This window comes from Hordeum vulgare, chromosome 3H, assembly GCF_904849725.1.
Source record: "Hordeum vulgare subsp. vulgare chromosome 3H, MorexV3_pseudomolecules_assembly, whole genome shotgun sequence".
NCBI classification, from domain to species: Eukaryota; Viridiplantae; Streptophyta; class Magnoliopsida; order Poales; family Poaceae; genus Hordeum; species Hordeum vulgare.
In genome coordinates, this window is record NC_058520.1 from 573,213,725 (window position 1) to 573,234,391 (window position 20,667).

At 50.0% G+C, this 20,667-nt stretch overlaps 1 protein-coding gene and 1 pseudogene across 1 annotated transcript; both read right to left on the reverse strand.

Moving 5' to 3' along the window:
- Positions 1 to 3,716: 3,716 nt before the first annotated feature.
- Positions 3,717 to 8,206, reverse strand: LOC123445226 (stearoyl-[acyl-carrier-protein] 9-desaturase 2, chloroplastic). Its single transcript, XM_045122186.1, has 3 exons — positions 7,816 to 8,206; positions 4,983 to 5,481; positions 3,717 to 4,668 (listed from the first exon to the last, which is right to left on the reverse strand). Exons 1-3 carry the CDS (start codon positions 7,941 to 7,943, stop codon positions 4,108 to 4,110), a joined length of 1,188 nt encoding a protein of 395 aa, XP_044978121.1. The 5' UTR covers positions 7,944 to 8,206; the 3' UTR covers positions 3,717 to 4,107.
- Positions 8,207 to 17,866: 9,660 nt separating this feature from the next.
- LOC123442562 lies at positions 17,867 to 19,899 on the reverse strand (annotated as a pseudogene).
- Between the last annotated feature and the right edge of the window lie 768 nt (positions 19,900 to 20,667).

Consider the following 20,667-nt stretch of genomic DNA (forward strand, 5'->3'; position numbering starts at 1 on the left):
AGCTATAACTTCTTAAAACTAGCATCACCATTGTTGTTGTTGATGATTGCAGTAGCAACTGTCGTGATCTTTAGCCTGCTGCCATCGCCTGGAAACAAAGAACTTGCAATTTCATCTTCATTGTCGTAGTCAGCTTCATACTTGATTTCGATATCTCCTCGGTTAGTGGGATGAACCCACGTCTAGGCACAACAAAATCTTTCCTCCCTGAGTGGTACTGCCTAGTGAACCATGTCACAAGGGTGTTGTGCAAGTAAGCACACTTGATGTCAAGGAACGCTCCACTACCCATGTCTCTGATAACAGCACGTTGATCTTCATTTATGTGCTTGTATAGCTTGCAAATAACCTGTGGTGATGCCCTATTTCGCTCAGTACCATCAATGTGGCCCTAAGAAAAACAAATAAAAAATGGTAACTATGAACTATAGTTTTGGCAAATACTATAGGAAAAGAAGTGGCAACTGCTACAAAACAATGTGCTGACGTAAGAAAAATAAAAGGCGAGTACTAAAAATGTAAAACCAGAAACCTTATTGATTGCTCCCCTACCACCTACAGCGTGTTCCGTCCAATTCCTCTTTCTCCTTGGCATTTTCAGAAATCCCTGTTTCATTTAAAAAAAACAAAAAAATGATAATATTAAGGCAAACCTATATGAAAACTCGAAAACACATAGGTTGTAACTCTGTAGTGGAATCGCTAGCTTAGAACTGACATAAGTAAGTATATATAAAATAATCTGGTGATTAAGCATGATTAATATGACAATAAAAATACTTGTAATCTGACAACTAAGTAACTGTAGTGTGATGACTAAACAACTAACACAAAAAAATGTGGTGACTAAACATGTCTAGTATGGCAATTAAATGCTCCAAAAACTGGAACTAATTATTATAATTTGGCAACTAAAACACTTTAAACCGGACAAAATAATAACTCATGCGTGCAGTTGGGCTTGAACTATGGGGTGAATAGTGCCTACCACAGTACCCAGTGCCTACTGTTGTGTCTACCATGCTATATTTTTTAACTTTTCTGCTCCTTGTCGTTCCTTTTTGAATGCATGAAATGCTTTTCGGTTTCAACACAGGCTTCTGTTACGAGCAGGGGAGCACGATCCTCACAAAAAAAGCTCGATAGCGGCTGCTGCTCAGGAAGGCGCGGGTGCGGCGCCTCTCTGTAGTAGCGTCCATTATTTATATCTAGTTGCCGTGTAGAGGATTAGTTTGTCAGATTTGCAAAAAAAATTGATCGTCAATTTTAACATGCTTACTTGCCAAATTATTTATATTCAGTTGTCACATAAAAAAGGCCATTCTCAAGTAAGTAAGCCGCATGCATGATTTCAGGGAGGCAGGCAGATCATTCAATGGGATCATGCAGGATGCCATTATTCGGAAAAAAAGGGGACCTTGCTTGCTGCTTTAACGAGGAGGGATGGTCGAGCAGCACTGAAGCAACAGGCAAAACAACAGTTCATGTACTCGATTCTAACTGAAACTTACCAGACAGTCAGTAGCGTATCCTATCCACGGATGAGATGATTTGAGAGGGAGGTTACTGGACTGTGTTGGCACACTTGTCACTCCCTCCTTTACTTGCTTGCTTGCTTACTACTAGTACCTGTCAAGTGAGGTGATCCATGATCGATGTATGTATGCTGACATTAACTGAAGATGTACTAACGTCTTGTGGACAGCACATGTAATTAACTAACTAGCTAACTAACTAACGTCTGCAGAGGAAAGCATGTGCCCGGGGCCTGCGCAACCTCGCCGCCACCGCCATGTCCCCCTTCGCCCACGACCATCCCCACCCAAACCCCTCCTCCCTACCTGCTCGAGCTGGCCGCCACCGACAACCTGCAGTCAGTGGCAGATACTTTCTTCTGCAGTCAGTATGACCGTCCCTATGGCCATACTTTCGTCTCTGTTCGACCCGTCGGTCTCACTGTCAGGCAGTCCAGGAGGACAACCTCTCCCTCGTCACCGCCTCCCCATGGTATGGCCCATCCGCAAAATCAAGCAACAGGAGGGCGCCCCATCTCGCGCTCCACCTGCACACCCCCCGCCATTGTCGCCGCACTCTACAGAAGCACCACCGTCCTCTCCTACGTCCTCTCCATCGCCCCCTCCCACGCCCCCGCCTCTGCCTCTGACGGCGCCACCCCGCTCCTCCTAGGCCACCAGGGTCGCGCCCCCTCCCCGCCCCACGTCGCCGCCGCCTCCTCAGCGCCGACGCATCATCATCCCCCCCCCCCTCCTCGCACTCGACCATCACCTCTCCCCACCATCACCATAAAACAGACTCTCCACCAGCCCCACCAACAAAAAATCCTCCACCAGCCCCCGCCTCTGCCTCCGACGGCGCCACCCTGCTCCTCCTCGGCCACCAGGGCCGCGCCCCTCCCCGCCCCACGCCGCCCGCCTCCTCCTCAGCGCCGGCGCATCATCATCCCCCCTCCTCGCACTCGACCATCACCCTCCCCACCATCACCATAAAACAGAGTCCCCCACCAGCCCCACCAACAAAAACTCCTCCACCAGCCCCCGCCTCTGCCTGCGACGGCGCCACCCCGCTCCTCCTCGGCCACCAGGGCCGCGCCCCCTCCCCGCCCCACGCCGCCCGCCTCCTCCTCAGCGTCGACGCATCATCATCCCCCCTCCTCGCACTCGGCCATCACCCTCCCCACCATCACCACAAAAACAGAGTCCCCACCAGCCCCGCCAGCCCCGCCATCACCTCCAGGAGGACCACCAATAAGGGCTACTCCTCGGCCTCCTCCGACTCGGCCGCCGCCCAGACGGAGGACATCAACGCCGGCGTCTTCGCCACCGACGACCAACCCCGACGACGGATCCCTACCGAGAATGAGCAGTAACTACCGGATAGAAAAGCACTCACCTGAGTTCCTCGCCCTCCAACGCCGGCGACGGTTGCAGATCCACCCTACGCCGCACCGGATCCCCCATTTCCTCGCGCCGAATCCGCAGTTCCTCGCGCGGGGATCGCCAGATCCGCCTCCGCTTTCGCCAGACTGACTCTCGGGGGCAATGGCTTGTGAGGAGAATGGGGCGCGGATAATGAAAAAAAACGAAATTTGAACAGTCCCCCGCCTGGGGACGTAAAAAAAGGTGGGCGGGGTCGGGGCGGTCGGTCGCGCGCTGACAACCGCAAGATTCTGCACGAATCTTTGCGAGCCGCCCGCCGCACGGGAGGCCAGAGGTGCAGCGCCTCTCAATAGATTTTCCCAAAAAAAAGTCAGACGGATGATTTTTTTTCGCACAGTTTATTTTGTGAATTAGTTTCGTTCTTTGATTAAATTTTTCCATTAGTTTCGTTCTTTGGTTAAATTTTTTCATTAAGCTCGGCAAATGCTGCAAGTGGCAAGGCCGGGTGGTCCGACGCAGTTTTTGGGTACGATCGCTCCTCAACTTGTACAGCGTACGTATGGTATGCTACCAGGCATATTTTGTGCGTGCGCCAACATTTTCTTTCAAAATGCACCAACAGTGGCATGCTCCAACATTTTCTTTCGAAATGCACCAACAGTGGCATGCGCTTGGCCACACCGCACATGTAGCGATCGAATGCAGGATCGATAACGACAGCTCATTTGTGCAGATAGTCTCAGATAGATAGACATACAGATAGCTACTAACATTACATCCATCGTCTGAAAGATGTGCCTCTCTACAAGTACCAGTGAGTGATCTTAAGTTGGAGCTCCGCATTATTATCATCTAACACGGCAGATCACAGGATGCCAAACGTTTTATCGGTCACAAAACTCAAGGGATCCGAACAACACAAGCAGCACACGCTGCATGTTCAGTTCATGTCCAGTCCACACTCCCACACGGCCGGCATAAGTTGTACACAGAACTAAGAACGCACACATACGGACGGACGACATCTCCCTATCGCTATAAGGAACGCGGTAACGACTGACAAACCTGAACCGAAGAAGAACTATGTAAACGAGGCGAGTCCGAACCTCGTTATATCAAAGACACACCCTCCACATGCATCGACGACAGACGGGTAGGTACGCGGGAATCCTGGAACGCAAGGTGGAGCCGTGATGGTGGCGTTTGGTGCTCACATCTGCACCTCCCTACCATACACCCAGCTGAAGGGCATCTTACCGGCTTGCTTGGCTCGCGACTGGGCCCTCTCGTCCAGCTTCCGGATCCTTCCGGCGAGGGTGCAGAGGTAGTCCTGGGCCTTGTGCCCCTCGCCAGAAAGGCCGGTCAGTTCGGGGACCTTCCACCTGCCAACGAGGAACTCGAGGATGTCAGCGTAGTCCCTAGCGGTGTAAACGCCAAGCCTCTGGGCCACCATGGAGAAATGGTCGAACAGCTTCTCGTCCTGCCCGTCAAACATCAGGTGGGCAGGCATCGCGATCTTCTTCCTCATCATGTCGGCCAGAGCAAGCACGGTGCCATCAGGATCAATCTCAAACAGCTTCTCGACGATCTTGGTGTATGCAGTCTCGTGCCGCTTCTCATCCGAGGCGATGATGCCGCAGATCTGTGCAAGCTTCAGGTCACCGAAGTCCTTGGCATGGCGAGCAGTGTTTCCATGTGAGATGAAGGTCGCACGCTCTTGGAAGGAGGTGTAGATGAAGCCAAGATATGGATTGTTCTCTGTCCTAGGGTCCTGAAAAAAGAACAGCAAAGAAGTATATGTCAGTTTTTATATACTTCTCTGTGCAGTAGCCAACATGAACAAAAACAGTTCAGAGTGGTCCAAGGTAGATAATCAATTGGAAGATGTCTCAAATTTTCAAAGTATGATTTACTGTCTTAGAGGTGCTCTCAAAAGAACTTCATGGAGGCATCATGTCAGTACATTCCAACTAGCTACAGGTGGGTAAGGTAGAAGCATGAACAATCAAAAGAATATATGTGGTTCAAGAAGATAGGCAGCGAAATTGTGGATAGAAGGATCGAAAAAAGCTGTTAGCAACTTACCATTCCAGAGCCAATAAGATACTGAATTGTCTTCTCAATTTGCCTCATGTCCACTCTCCCAGTGAGGTACAGATACTTGTTTAGGAGGTCACCATGCCTATTCTCCTCAGCAGTCCATGCCCTCGTCCAAACAGCCCAGGCAGTGGGGCTAGCACCTGTTTCATCTCGGACACCATCGAGGGTGTTAAGCATAGTCTGGTATGTAGGAAGAGCTTCCTCGGTAATCATGTCTCCAACCAAACAAACAAGATAATCATCAGGAATTTCCTTGGCACGTTCTCTGAGTTCCTTAACTTCATCGTGAAATCCATCAGATGCTGGATCAGGGAGGAAATCCTGTGGCTGCCAACACTTCTCAACTGGCTTAAGATGCAGCAACAGATTATCTCTAGCCCAACCATCAAGAGACTGGAATATTTCCATCTTCTGAGGTGGCATCGAATGTGTAACCTGGACATGGACCTCCTTTGGAGGAGCAAATGTCTTCTTGCTCTCAACCCTGGAATAGAAAACAAAATAATGTTCAGCAATACCCACTTTATGATAAAAACTCCATCACCTGCTTTAGGAATTTGACAAGACAGAATATTGGAGAAGACATGTGGGGATGTGGTTAACATGATCTTTTCTATTTTACTTTCTACTCGGATTGCAAAGATAAATAACAGTCTTGTACCTATAGAGATGTAAACCAGTCATTTACCTAAATCATGCAGAACATATGCATGGCTACAGTATGCTATGCATGGTACAGCAAAAATGGCTGAAGCACGCACGTAGTTCATACATGTCACAACGATGGAACCCCATTTAACTTCCCCAGAAAATTAACAACCAAACTTTTGTCTTGTTCGATTTAAAAGAATAGCACATATAGGATATAGCTGGGAAAAAACAGAATTGCAGGAGCATATGGAAGGGTAAAAAAGAAGATCATGACATCGAAATTGAAGCGCAGAAGCGATGGAGCTGCCACCCTTAACACCTGCAGTAACATTTTTACAGTGTATAGGAGTGTAACATGATCTAACACTTGGAACATGAGACTTCTAAGCAAAGGTATTTAGTAGATTTATATAGGTTCAGAAAGATAATCCAACAGGTCACCTTTTCTTTCTTTTTTTCAGCTTTTCGAATTAAGTTAATTATGCCTGCAATTTTTTTACATAATGAACAAAGTATGCATGAAAATCATATTGTGCACAAGGCTTTCTAGCCTCTAGAACTTGCATCACTACTGCTTAAATTCAGTTGAATCTGAACCCATGCCACCAAAGATTACACAAGACATGATATCATCATGCAGACCAAGACACAAGTATTATAGATAAAGATATATAGTATTGTTTGGCAATGATGTTAGTTCAGACATGATGCGTTGGAGATGCTAGTATACGTCTATAAATGCAGACAGGTAGTTAGGTTAGTAGCTGATGTTCATTGACCTACAGGCCCATGCTGTATCCCATGCCAACCACGATGTGACCCCCATAATGAACTTATTAATGCAAGGATTCCATCTGCCTCATCAGATAGTATTTCCCTGGTGTCCAAGTCTCAAGCTCTGCATATCACTGTCACTGAAAACAAATCCTGGATGGGAAAGGAACTACTAGATGCAAGCTGTCACACTCACATCGGCTACTCTAATCTCATTGCCACATCTAACTCGGAAAATCTACTCATGGGTGAAAACCAGGTTATCTGTTCCATAACTAAGCAGTACAGAACCTACTTGGATGAACTTCAGATAGCAGAAACAGTGATATCCATGTTCTGCAAGAAACCTCGTCATTTTGAGACTTCCAGTGTGAAAATGTCGAGTATGGGATTTCTAAGAAACATAGGCCAGCATGGAACCATGGGAGCAGGGGGCTTCAGTCAATAGCCCCATGCTCCTTCAGGTGTCATCCTCCCAAGCCCATCCTCCATCAGGTGTCATCCTCCTAAACCCATCCTCCATCAGATGTCATCCTCCTAAGCCCATCCTCCATCAGGTGTCACCATGTATTTAATAACTTTTAAGGAACACGTCAAGCGAGCAGATGAACAACAGAGAGCCGTCATAAAAACAGCAGCAACAACCTAAGACAGCAAGCATCTGGGAAAATTAAATCCCACAGTAGTGAAAACATGGGCCATGGACCACCGGGCGGCCGAATCAGGCCGACAACGATAGTCCACCTCGGTCGGTCTCCGATGCAACGAAGTGGGCAGCTTAATGGTGAATGAGTGAAGGATGATTGCAAGCCGTTGTGATGAATGAAACCGACCTGGGCCAGCCACCGGCCGGCCAGTACCGAAACTGAAGGCAGTTAATGGGGACGACTGCACTGGAGTGGGTACCGCGTCCGTAGCCATTCTGGGACGCGGCAGTGGTGATAATCAAGGGGCAAACGCTCGCGGCACGCAACATACTCTAGTAGAAGGTCCCATCGGGGTAAAGTAAATGTGGAACGGTGGAAGGCAAAACGAACCGTGGGAGCAGGCGGCAGGTCAATCCGCGCAGGGAAACTGGCCAGCGCTCGCAGGAAATTAAATGGAAACAGTTGCGCTGCTGTTCTTCTACTGTGGCGTTTTCGCCTGATCTGCGGAGGAGAGGTTCGGCGGCCATGTGCGGGCGGGACGGGGAAGTCGAATCTGACGACAGATAACGAAGGAGATAACGAGGGAAATGAACGAATTGACAATACTGGAAGGTTGCTCGCGTGGGCGCCTAGAGACGATCCATCCAATCTATGTGTGCACGGAGGAGTGGAGAGGGGCCAACCTCGCCGGTGCCGTTGTACAACTCACTGGAGACGAAGGGGCGGGGGAGAGAGGCGTGGCTTACTTGGCGGAGGCGGAGGCGGAGGAGGCGACGGCGAGGACCCTGAGGCTGCCGGTCCTGCGGGCGGCGCGTCCGGCGGCGGAGAGCGGGGGCGTGACGGCGTGGGGGCGGAGCGCCATCCTGGAGGCCATGGCCGGGGGGGAGCCGAGCGCCGCCGTGGCCGTGGTACGCCGCCGGCGCCGAGGAGCGGATGGGCTGAGATGCGTGTGGTGACGAGGAGCCGAGAGAGAGAGAGAGAGAGAGAGAGAGAGAGAGATGGCGATGCGGTGCGGTGCGGGGGTGTGGCCTCGCCTCGCCTCGCGCGATCTCCACCTCAGGTTTTTGCCCCGCGGCGCGGCGGTGTCTTGGGTTGCGCTGCGATGGGACCGCGGTCGACAGGCGCCACGGGTGCGGACTGCTGGGCCGCCACCCGGCCGCTTACTTATTTATTCCTGGAGCTCCGGTCGTCACGTTTTTACCGATTTGGCCTCGCTCGTCTACAAATTTTTTTCACGCTTCCGGTCGGCGATGGGCAGCTGGCTGGGCCAAGGTTGTTCTTTTCCTCCACGCCGGGGTGGAGTCTAGATCTCCTTTTTCTTAAAGTGGAAGAGAAGTCATCTCGGCTTTTTCTTTCCGGTAAAGGCCGTTTCACTTTCGTTTCTTCAATGTTTGGTATACTGTTACTATGCAATCCAACATCTACTACCTTCGTTATTAGATATAAGTCTTTTAAAATGTTTTATTAAAAAAACTACTTATAAATGTGTACAGATATCATAAACTGATGTATTCTGCTTCGTATGTAGTTCTTTAATGAAATATTAAAAAGACTTGTATTTTGAAGCTGAGAAAGTACAATCCAAACCTCATACAAAAAACATCTGCCATTAAGTCTAGATCACACGGCTGCGTCCTTGACGGTGACACGCGGTCAGTGAGTGGTGGATAAAATACACCGGCATTGGTATACCACGGTCGATTAAACTGAAAACGGTGTGCTGCGAGGACGAAGTCGGTGGGAATATCCAGCGTTGGAGACAACGTCTGTTTTTTAAATAACTACAGTGGTAATTATTATTTTTTTGCGGGGAGGAGCATAGTTGTGTGAAACTTGCACGGGCACAACTGGAATTCCACACACCAGCGGTCTCCCCCGCCGCACGCACGCGCTCTCCTCTGCACTCCACCCTCCATTAATAGTGTAGGAGCGGCGACGCGAACGCCGAGGCTGCTTACGTGCTACGACGTCGGCACGCAGCGACGGACGTGGCCGCACGTCCGCCGCGCCGCCGGGGGCCGTGCGCCAAGTGTGCGGCCGCTGCTGCGTCCCTCCCTCGGGCGAGCGCGGCACAGGTGGAAAGCATATGCTCTGCTGGTGCTGGGGCCTCGGCGTGGCAATCACTGCCGCCCTCACGTGATCCCAAACAAGCAAAAACTAAAGCTAGGACTTGTGCTGGTCGATGATACCGAGGCGCGGGGGAACGGGGAAGGGCAACACGATTCCGTCACGCACGCACCGCCAGCGTCCCGGCCGGTCAGGTGCATGCACGCCTGCGGGCGGTCAAGAGTGCGTGCGTACGTGACCACGATCGTGTCCCGCCGCCCGGCCGTCGCTCCTGCGCGCTGGGCCGACGGGCATGTATTTTTTTCGCCGGTGATGAAAATGTCCCACCCGTGTTCCGGATCCTCGTTTTTCGTTGGTTTGGGTCTAAATTACATCTCACGAAGCCAAGCCAAACCCAACGCACCACGGACGTCTCGGACGCCGGCTGAAACGAAAAGACGCGTGGATCCGCACTGTCGACGAAAACAGTCTAGTTTCCTGACGTTTTTCGTTGTTCCCTCCCTTTTTCTTCCCACCATCCTCCATCTCTCCCACGGCTTCCGCCTTTTTCCACACATCCTCCCACCATGTTGCCGAAGAAGTACGCCGCCCCTCGTCAAGCCACCGATCCCCGGCAAAAGTCGAGGAAGTCGAGGGCGCTGATGCCAAGGCCCCCGGGCTTGACAACGCCTAGTGAAAGGCCGACGTTAATCGTCGGGCGGCAGTCACCAACGACCAACAAAACAGCCTCAACATGAAGAAGGTTAGGGACACTGCGACGGAATAGGAGGGGCCGTCTCGCGTGAGATCCTTCCGCCTCAACAGACAAGCAAGTACCCACAAGGCGCATGGGGTAGCCAGCAGAGCGTCGCGTCATTGGCCAGCTTCTCGTCGTTAGTGTGGAGGCACGCGCGCTCGCCCGAATACGCCGACGGTGATGCATTCGGCAGCTTCAACCCCAACATCACCTTCTCGCATTGCTCTGCACTGCGCTCCTCCATCTTCATTAGCCCCGGCCCACGCACGCCCTCCGCGTTCATCGCCGTCCTCGCCACCCAATACGGCTACTCGCTGACGTACTCAGCCTTGCTTGTGAGGACTGTGCGCGTGGACCCATGCCCTTCCCACCAAGCTCAGCGTAGTTTAGCACCGTCGGTGTCAAGATGGACGAGATCATCACGAACGGCTCAGCCGTCGCCGCTTCATGCCTCGGGGTCGCACACAAGAGGAAACGTTGGGCAACGCCGGCGACACGGAGGACGTCCAGCACGACGATGTCAATGAGGTGTAAGAGGAACAACCGGCGGTGCCAGCGACCAAAGGGAGAAAGAAGGGGCGGTCGTCCAACGCCACGTCGGTCGAGGCTCGTGTCAAATGGACGTCAAAGCATGGAAGACTCTCAGCATCGACCCAATCATAGACGCGAATCAGAATGCCGACACCTGGTGGAAAAGGGTCAAGACGGCGTTCGACGAGCGCAAGATAGTCGACCCCGAGTTCTCCAGCATCCACTGCTGGGAACGTTGCATGGGAAATAAAAAAATTCCTACGCACACGAAGACCTATCATGATGATGTCCACCTACGAGAGGAGATTTGGATCTACATACCCTTGTAGATCGCACAACAGGAAGCGTTAAGAAACGCGGTTGATGTAGTGGAACGTCCTCACGTCCCTCTATCTGCCCCCACGAACCGTCCCACGATCCGTTCCGATCTAGCGCCGAATCGAGGGCACCTCCGCGTTCAGCACACGTGCAACTCGACGATGATCTCGGCATTCTTGATCCAGCAAGCAAGACAGAGAAGTAGATGAGTTCTCCGGCAGCGTGACGGAGCTCCGGTGGTGGTGATGATCTACTCCTGCAGGGCTCCGCCCGAGCTCCGCAGAAATACGATCTAGAGAAAGAACTATGGCGTCTAGATCTGAGTTACACGTGGCAAAAGTTGTCTCAAATCAACCCTAAATCACCACTATATATAGGAGGGAGGCGGAGGAAGCTTGCCTTGAGGGGCAAGCCCGCAAGGGTGCGCCGGCCAGGGAGGAGAGGAGGAATCCTACTCCAATTAGGATTGAAAAGTGGAGTCCTTCTCTTCCTTCCCACTTCTCCTTTTTTTCCTTTCTTTGATTTTCTTCTCTTGGCGCCAAGGCCCTCTTGGGCTGTCCCACCAGCCCACTAAGGGGCTTCCCCCGGGCGGGTTGTCCCCCTCCCAGTGAACTTCCGGAACCCAATCGTCACTCCCGGTACAATGCCGGTAATGCCCGAAAACCTTTCGGTAACCAAATGAAACCATCCTATATATCAATCTTCGTTTTCGGACCATTCCGGAAACCCTCATGACGTCTGTGATCTCATTCGGGACTCCGAACAACATTCGGTAATCACACATATAACTCAACTATACTAAAACACCATCGAACCTTAAGTGTGCAGACCCTGCGGGTTCGAGAACTATGTAGACATGCCCCGAGGCACTCCTTGGTCAATATCCAATAACGGGACCTGGATGCCCATATTGGATCCTACATATTCTCCGAAGATCTTATCGGTTGAACCTCAGTGTCAAGGATTCATATAATCTCGTATGTCATTCCCTTTGTCCTTCGGTATGTTACTTGCCCGAGATTCGATCATCGGTATTCGCATACCTATTTCAATCTCGTTACCGACAAGTCTCTTTACTCGTTCCATAATACAAGATCCCGTGACTTACACTTAATCACATTGCTTGCAAGGCTTGTGTGTGATGTTGTATTACCGAGTGGGCCCCGAGATACCTCTCCGTCACATGGAGTGACAAATCCCAGTCTTGATCCATACTAACTCAATGGACACCTTCAGAGATACCTGTAGAACACCTTTATAGTCATCCAGTTACGTTATGACATTTGATGCACACAAGGTATTTCTCCGATGCCAGTGAGTTATATGATCTCATGGTCATAGGAACAAATACTTGACACGTAGAAAACAATAGCAATAAAACGACACGATCAATATGCTACGTTCATAGTTTGGGTTTAGTCCATCACATGATTCTCCTAATGATGTGATTCGGTTATCAAGTGATAACACTTGCACATAGCCAGAACACCTTGACTATCATTGATCAACTGGCTAGCCAACTAAAGGCTTGCTAGGGACATTATTTTGTCTATGTATCCATACATGTATCTATGTTTTCATTTAATACAATTATAGCATGGATAATAAACGATTTATCTTAAAACAGGAAATATAATAATAACTATTTATCATTGTCTCTAGGACATTTTTTCAACATCCACATGGATCGCGACGAGAAGGCCATGGCCAACAATTGGGCGACCATCGAGCTAGCATGTAACCAGTGGCATGGGATTCAGGAGGAGGTCATTGCTCGCCCGGAGAGCGACGCCAACGTCGAGCGTCAGATATGGCCATAGCCTTCTCGTCCAACTCTTCGCCGTGTACGTCGTCGATACTTGTCCTTCGTGTGTGCAAATGGTCCTGATGTTCGACATGTTTCTCCAGGACAACAACGACCTCGGGTTCAAGTTCCTTCATGTCTTTGCAAGGATCGCGTCGTGCAAGAAATAGACAGAGGTCCAGCTCGCTCTCGTCAAGACCAAGGACAACATGAGAGCCAAGGCGGCGAGGAACTCGGCGCCCACTTTCGACGGCTTCAGTCATCGATAGAACACCATCGCCGACGCCAGGAGTCATTCCGCCAAGAGGGAGGAGAGGTCGGAGGCGAGTTGGTCGGCGTTGATGATGAAGCATGACGTCAAGCTCGGCCTTCTCAGGACCAACGTCGCCGCGAAGAATAGGAACACCGACCTTGCATTCCTGATGGGAGCAGACATGGCGACGATGGACCCGCAGGTGAAGGCGTGATACATGACGAAGCGCAACCTCATCTTGAACCTCGTGAGGGACCGACGACGACTACAGCCCCGCCCACGCCAACGTCGCGCACTACAAGTGTGACCACAACGTCAACACCAATGCAAACGGCGCCCACACACACACCAAGGCCTAGCACTTCAAGTGCGACCACAACGCCTATACCGAGCTCTTCCACCCCTCGAGGAGAGGAGCTTGCCATTTGAGTATCATGTGTATGGTTTCTACTTTTATGATCGTCGAACTTTGACTATGTTCGATCGTCAACCTACGGCATGATGATCGTCGATCTGTGGCATGATGATCGACGAACGTGTGTCTTTTTTGATAGCGGAAAATTGAAATTGAAATTTATATGCGTGTTAGACACAAACCTGAGGTGGAAACCAAGCCGAAAATAGCACCGACGCAACTGCACAAACGCCATCACCGGATACGATGGGCCAAACGACTGCTCTCAATGAAGAGGCACCGCGGCCGTGACCTGGTTCCCTGCACCTGCACGTTCGGTGCCATGCGTGCCTGTGTGTTTGCGTGTGTCGCGCACGGTTTAGCCGTGCGGTGCTTCTTGCCCTGGACCACGGGGCGGTGCCTAACTCGTGTCATGGAATGTACAGCGGACGTATTTCGTGCTGCGTTTTGTCTGAGCTCCCGAGGCTGATGTGGGGGACTGTGCCTTGTGCGCCTCTTCGTCGTACGTATTTAACACCCAGGCGTGTCTCGGCGTCCCGCACGGCTCCTCTGCGTGGGATTTTTTCATGATTTTGACTCATGGGATGAAAGTATTGCATGAAATGAACTTTGATTGAAACCATTTCACGATCTGATCTTTTTTAAAACGCCAGAGCCGTGACGTTGCGGACGCACATAGAAACGCCAGTCTAATGTGGCGTTGCAGACCCACTCAAACGCCAGTCTAATGTGACGTTGCAGACCCACTCAAACGCGAGTTTAATGTGGCGTTGCAGGCCACGCGTGAAACGCCATGGTCCATGGCGTTTCAGCAGTACACATGTTGCTGGCAGCATGCCGTGGGCTGGCTGGATGTCGTCGCTGCGTTCCATATTGGATCTGCAACGTCAGCATTGTTGGCATTTTACAATGGGCCTGCAACGCCACATTAAACTAGCGTTACAAGAAAGAAAAAACGTCACGATAGACAGGCGTGTCACTGTTGGGCAGCAACGCCAGCACTGTTGGCGTTTCACAGTGGGTCTGCAACGCCACTTTAGACTGGCGTTGCAAAAAAGAAAAAACGCCACGGTAGACAGGCGTGTCACTGTAGGGCAGCAACGCTATGATAGACAAGCATTGCATAATGGGGCAGCAACGCCACGGCTTGTAGCGTTTCTAAAATGGTCAGATCGTGAAATGCTTTCAAATCTGGTTTTATTTCGTGTTTATTTTAGAAAAAAGATTAAAATAGTGAAAAAAATCCCTCTGTGTGGACGGATACCATCACCACACCGAGAGCACTGTAGCCGTGACCGCGCCACTTGGATCCCTGCAACTGCACCTGCACCTGCACGCATGGTGCGGCACCATGTGCGTGTGTCGTGTGTCGTGGTTCAGTCGTGCAGCACTTTTTTGTTGCTGCGGAAAAGTTGTGCACTGCTCTTGCTGGGTTGGAGCACGGAGGAGCGGTGCTTAACTTGTGGGATGGAATGTCCCCGCGCGTGTTTTCTGCTGCATTTAAGTTATGTTTGAGCTATTGAAGTGAGGTCGGGCGTGTTATACTGTAATGCCTTTCCTTTTTTTGCGGGTGGCGATACTGTCATGTCAACGTTGTAGTAGGAGCGTGATTTTTTCTTTTTTGCAATAATATTATTTTTATGAGAAAAAATTATGATTTATTCACAATTAATCATGGAAGTAGAATTAACACTAGAGGTGATAAAATTAGAATCAAGTTCGTGAACCATCGAGCTACAACTATAAGCACCGAAAGAAGCCGAAAAAGTGTCCGCCTTCATCTCCCCTCTCTCACCGGAGCCGGATAAGCCTCGTTGTAGTAGACGATAGGAAAATCGTCGTGCTAAGGCCCGAAAGGACCTAATCAGATTAGTAATCATCGCCGACAAAGAGAGTCGTAGATCGAAAATATCAAATCTGCAACCACACGATGGAAGACAAATGAAAATTGGACCCGAATAAATCCATCAAAGACTGGAAACGGCCGAATTCTGCTAGATTCGATGGATACACACCTCCACACATCCTTCGTTGGCACTACACGCGACCATCGGAGCGGGAATACGAGGCATTATTCTTACCAAGGAACATCCTCACTATAACACAACCCCAACCAGTATATTGAGCCTAACAAAAACAAGATCAAAATCTCTTCGCCTACACGGGGGAGGAGGGAGGAGGGGGCAGAGATCCTCCGCATCTCCATGATCCAAAGGTCATCCGCCTACAAGAGAGGAAGATGATTTTTTTTATCAAAACAATTCTTCTATATTACTTAAAGATTACCGCCTCTAGTTAAGTGGTGAGGACGTAGGAGCAAGATTAAGTGAGAATGCTCATGTTATCAATCACATCGTGTGTGACGAGGTATGCACTCAGCACTCGCATGTGTGCACATACAATAGTGTGTGGTGGTCGCTGAGAGAATATCTAATCGTGCACCCGCCTTTGTGGTGCTATTGTGCACCGATCACATAAAATGCAGTCTACATGGGTTTAAAAATTCATAAAATAATTTAACATGCATACAAATATAAATCTACCATGTTAGCATATTTCATATTCAAATTAGGCCTTCGACATTATAAACAAAAAAATCATTCTCTTGCAGATTGGGCCATAAATTTGGTCCATTAATATCATCAATGTTGACTCTGTTATTTTCGCTTCTCAATTTCAGGTTCAAATTTATTATTAGTTTTTGTTTGGCCTGGTAGATATATATTATGTGTATGTACAATGTTATTTGCACATTTGTTGGACACTTGTCGAGTGGTTTTTGAGCGGCCGGTGCACCCATAGCACCATAAGGCTGCCTATTGCGTGTAATATCAAGCTGTTGTAGGCACAACCGTTTCACAAGTTTAGTTTTCTACTTTCTTTGTATCACAATACTTGTTTTTAAGAAAACTAATCTAGTTTTTCCCGACAACAAGTATTTAGATAATAATAAAGTAAATAGTGTTTCTGATCATACGTTATTAAAATTACCTCCGAAGTTGGTAAAAATACCCACCAATGCCATCCGTAAGTCAAAAACACGATTCATTTTTCGGATTTAAAAAATCGATGCGCCGTGTTATGTTCTTAAAAACTGATATATTGAAAGACCATCAACACTTGACTAGCGCGATGGCTAATGCTGCAACCATCCACACCCGAGACCATGGTTCGGTCCTTGGTTCTCACCCCTCGCTACTAGGAAAATGCCTGCTAATGGCGCACCTACTTTCGCTACTAATGGCGCACTATAGGTACGCCACTAGCATCACGCCATTAGATTTTTTTACTAATATACTAATGGCGCACCAGGCAGTGCACCATTAGTATTGCTCACGGTGCGCCATTAGTATGTGGTATACTAATGACGCACCAAGTAGTGCGCCATTAGTATAGATCCCGGTGCGCCATTAGTATAGATCCTGGTGCGCCATTAGTATAGCTGGTGCGCCATTATTATGCCTCGCAGGGCCATATTTACCCATATGCTCTGGCTTACTAATGGCGCACTAGTGTGCTTTTGAAGTGCGCCACTAGTGTGCTTGATGCGCCCCTAGTATGAATATTAGGTATTTATTTTATTTTTTCTGATATTTGCATAGATTACAAAATATGTTATTGCATAGAATATAGATAGCACAACATATAAACAACAGATTTATCGAATACAATAGAAGATTAGTCTCCGAATACAATTCATCATATTAGTATCCGAATTTAAAATACCGAACAAAGTTAGAACATTACAAGTCTCGAGACCGCGAGTAGCGAGTTTGTCTTCACATTACAAGTCGATATCGACCATCTAAACTACCATCACATAGAAGAGAGCTGCGGTCATCACGATGAACATAATCGCAATGAAACTGGTCTTCATCCGGTTCCTCCAACGCTCCCTCCTCTCTCCCGCTAGATAGCGCGCGTATCTAACTTTCGCCTCCGCCCTTGTGGTGTATCCTTTGTAACTGTTACCGCTGAATCGGTGAACCTGTCTCCGACACTCCTCCCAGTCGTCGTAGACTCCGGGAACCTTACCCTTGTACACGACATACGACGGCATCTCTATGCACTAGCCAAACAAAACGTTAGTAGCAATTCACAGAGACATACAAGTTCATTAAAGTTTAATATTACAACTATAACATCACGATTCATGGTCCTACTAATAAATAGCATCGATTATATATAAGTTGAACGACTGTCCAAACCAAAGAGACATACCAGTTCATTGAAGTTTAATATTGCAACATGAATTAGTAGCGATTCACGGAAACGTGGATGAAGCCGCCGTCTTTCGTGATGGTCATGAAATTGCGGTCGTTGTCAGCCTGCATTTGTAGCATTGTATCTATCTCACTATTGGACAGCGGAGATCTGAGGTAGAACTGCCCCGAGGTACGAAGGACATCTTGATGGATGATTTCCGCAAACTCCGACTGGATGCGAAAGAATTCTTGTCTGATGTCCGCATCCTGGATTGCCGACAAGCGTGCGGCCCAATCTTTGAGATTATTTGGTAGCCGAAGGTGATTACTGTCCCGTATGATCGCCCGCATGTGATGGAGGGCGTAGTAGCCATCCTTCTGACTGCCAGGCGGCTGCTTGACGCAGGCGAACGTCGTATTGTGGGTGAACACGTGCTTGCCGTGCCTGAGACTTGTCCTGCTGAAGGTGCCTCCAGATATGGCGTAGCCGGGAAGAGCTTCATCAAGAACTTTCTTGATATTTGTGTAGTCTTTTTTTGACTGACGGTCCGAGTCGAAATACGTGGCCGTGGAATATTTCAGGCTTAAGAGGATGAGTGTGCAACGTGTGTCACTGCACAAAACACGGAATGTTAGAAAAAAAAGGACGATCAAAATCTAAGAAATCATATGTTACGGGGCGATGAGGGGATAACTTACCACGGAAAGTAAGGCACGAGGAAGTTATCCTTTTCTGAGTTTGCCAGAATGACGCCTTCGAGGTATGAACTCGCGACTTGCCGGTCCCCAGCACTGCCCAAGATCTTGGCACGCATATAGAAGGGGTCGACTATCACTAGGTCCGGGGTCTTGTCTCTAATGATCCGCATCTCCATACTCAGCGAAAATAGCCGAACGAAGGTGTAGTGCAGCGGATGAAGGTTAAACATAGCGAAGATGTCAGCAAACCGCAGGACGATCAATACCCCCGATGGCGCTATCGACAAAGCCCTTGCCCTCTGGCACCTTGGCCACGAAAACTGGGTATGCCACATTATTCTCGGAGAGACGCCGCTTCTCCAAACAAAGAACACCGTCATGCAGACTCCGCATAGCACCGGTTGCAGCATTGAGCAGATTAGTCGGTAGCATCGGCCTACCCGCCACATGCACCCTCCTCGAGATATCCTTAGGTGAAGGTGGCCCGTCCAGAGAACGGATCGTACTCAGTGCCGGCTGGCTCGCACCCTTGTTAGTTTTCTTTTCCGTCCCTTCTTCTGCTGATGTAATGGGATCGAGTTCATCTGCTCAGAGACCACCTTCTTGAGTGTGTTGGGGCTGATAATATTTCGCACCTCGGCTATCTGAGGCTCGGTGAAGGCGGCAGCTGGAGGCGTCTCCTCAAAACCAAACGCCAGACAACGCTTGTTGCAATTGGGTTTCTCCGCGGTACCAGCTAGATCGCGGTCGTCTTTTGCAGGGTTGGGTTCTTGAGAAGGAGGCCCCAAGAATTCCTCACCGTACCCATGTTCGGCAAAGTACTTATCGACCTTGGTAAATGTACCATCGTCGTCACCGTCGTCGTCCGGATCCTGTGCCATATGCATGTCCGGATCCTGTGCCATATGCATGTCCGGTAGCGTTGCGGCGGTCTTGCCATGGCTTGGCGCCGACACGACTGGCGCTGTTGTCTGTGGGGTGGTATCCCCCACCCCCAAACGAATCTGGCTCTTCGGCCAAAGCAAGGGTCAGCTTAAGGAGGCGCTGAGGGTCATCACATCATCTTTGTCGGCCCCAGCGGGGTGGAACGGAGGTAACAAGTCGTCGCAGCCTGGCAGCACCCGAACCAGTTGAACCCTATACGTGGTGGGTGGCGTCGGTTTACCGTGGAACATGGGGTTGCCCGGTTGAACGATTCTGCCCTTGGCGACATCGATCAACTCGCCGCCCATGAAGTGCAGGAGAGTGCATGGAACGTCGGCGCCGGCGCCCTGCGAAAACATGTAGGGCGTCAGGGGATGCCCAGTCAAAGGCAAGGAGATGAAGTCATCGGCCGAGAGAGGCTTAGTTACCGTGATGGCGTCGAGCTTGGCTAATATCGAGGCACCGCCAACGGCGGGCGTGCAAGTGACGGAGGGGCCGCTTGCTGCCGAGGTGCCGGCCGGCGCCGGAGACACCAATGGCGTCGCCTGCGCGTTGTGCGAGTTGCTGGCCGTGAAGCTGGGAATCGGGGGCGGCCCCTGTTGGCCGCCCGCAATCCACGCCCGCAGCCCCTCAATCAAGGTAGGCACAATGGCGGTGATCACCCCTCCCACTTGGTGTTGCACTAGCTCTTGGACCATCTTCAGAATCCACGCCACTTTTGCCTTGAGTTCTTCAACCTCGCGCGATTGGCTTTCCAAGTTGGTATTTCTCTCCTTTCGCCCACCAGCGTTATAGTATGACGACCATTTCGTGGACAAGCCTTTGCCGGCCACACGACCAGCTGACGACGGCTTACTGGACTTATCCTTGTTTTTCATTATGTTAAATGCCCTATTTAAATTGGTGTCCCAATGGGAGCTCTGAGACGACCCCACGCTACTGCTTTCAGTGTCCTGCGGAAGGAATGAACCATTTAGAAATTTGGCTTCATTAATTAGAATGCAACCATATGGAGCTAATTACGTGGGGTGTATTCCTTACCAGAACACGCTCAAGTGCCCTGGTCTTCGCATCCGTGGTAAGCTCCTTTGTTACTGGGTCCACCTTGTACCGGGCCCTGACATAGTTCCTGGTCTGCTTGTCACCGTATTTCTCGAAGCGGGGTGGTAGGCCTTGCTCGGCACGCTCCGCGTCCTCCTTGTCCCATATAGGTTCCGCCACTCTGTAACCGCCGGGACCGAGTTGGTGGACCCCTAAGTTCAACTCCCGCATTTCTTTCCCCCATTGACTTGATTCCGCGGTTGCCTTGCTCTCGCACTTGATCTTGAACTCCTTGTAGCCATTTTCGCTGATCGAAGGATTTTTCGCCTTGATCTTCTCATAACTATCACCTTTGTCAATCATTCTCTTCACCATGCTTCTCCAAGTAGACAGGGCCTTGCTCATCTTCGTGAGGGCGGCACTGTTCACTTTATTCCTTGAGAGGCGTGTGTTTGCGACGTCACCGGGAACTTGTATCGTTCGTGCAGCTTCGTGAAGAGGAGGTTGCGCAAATTCCCTCGGTCCTTATGCCTTAAGTTCTCGGTGTTGATCGAGACAATGCTCCGGAGAATGCACCCGAGCTGAACCGCGTACCCCTTGACTAT

Coding starts and splice junctions, on each gene's coding strand:
- LOC123445226 (XM_045122186.1), bottom strand. CDS start 7,943: ATGGCCTCCAGGATGGCGCTCCGCCCCCACGCCGTCACGCCCCCGCTC. Junction 5,482..7,815: donor TCCGCCTCCGCCTCCGCCAA/GTAAGCCACGCC, acceptor TTTCTATTCCAG/GGTTGAGAGCAAGAAGACAT. Junction 4,669..4,982: donor ATCTTATTGGCTCTGGAATG/GTAAGTTGCTAA, acceptor TTCTTTTTTCAG/GACCCTAGGACAGAGAACAA.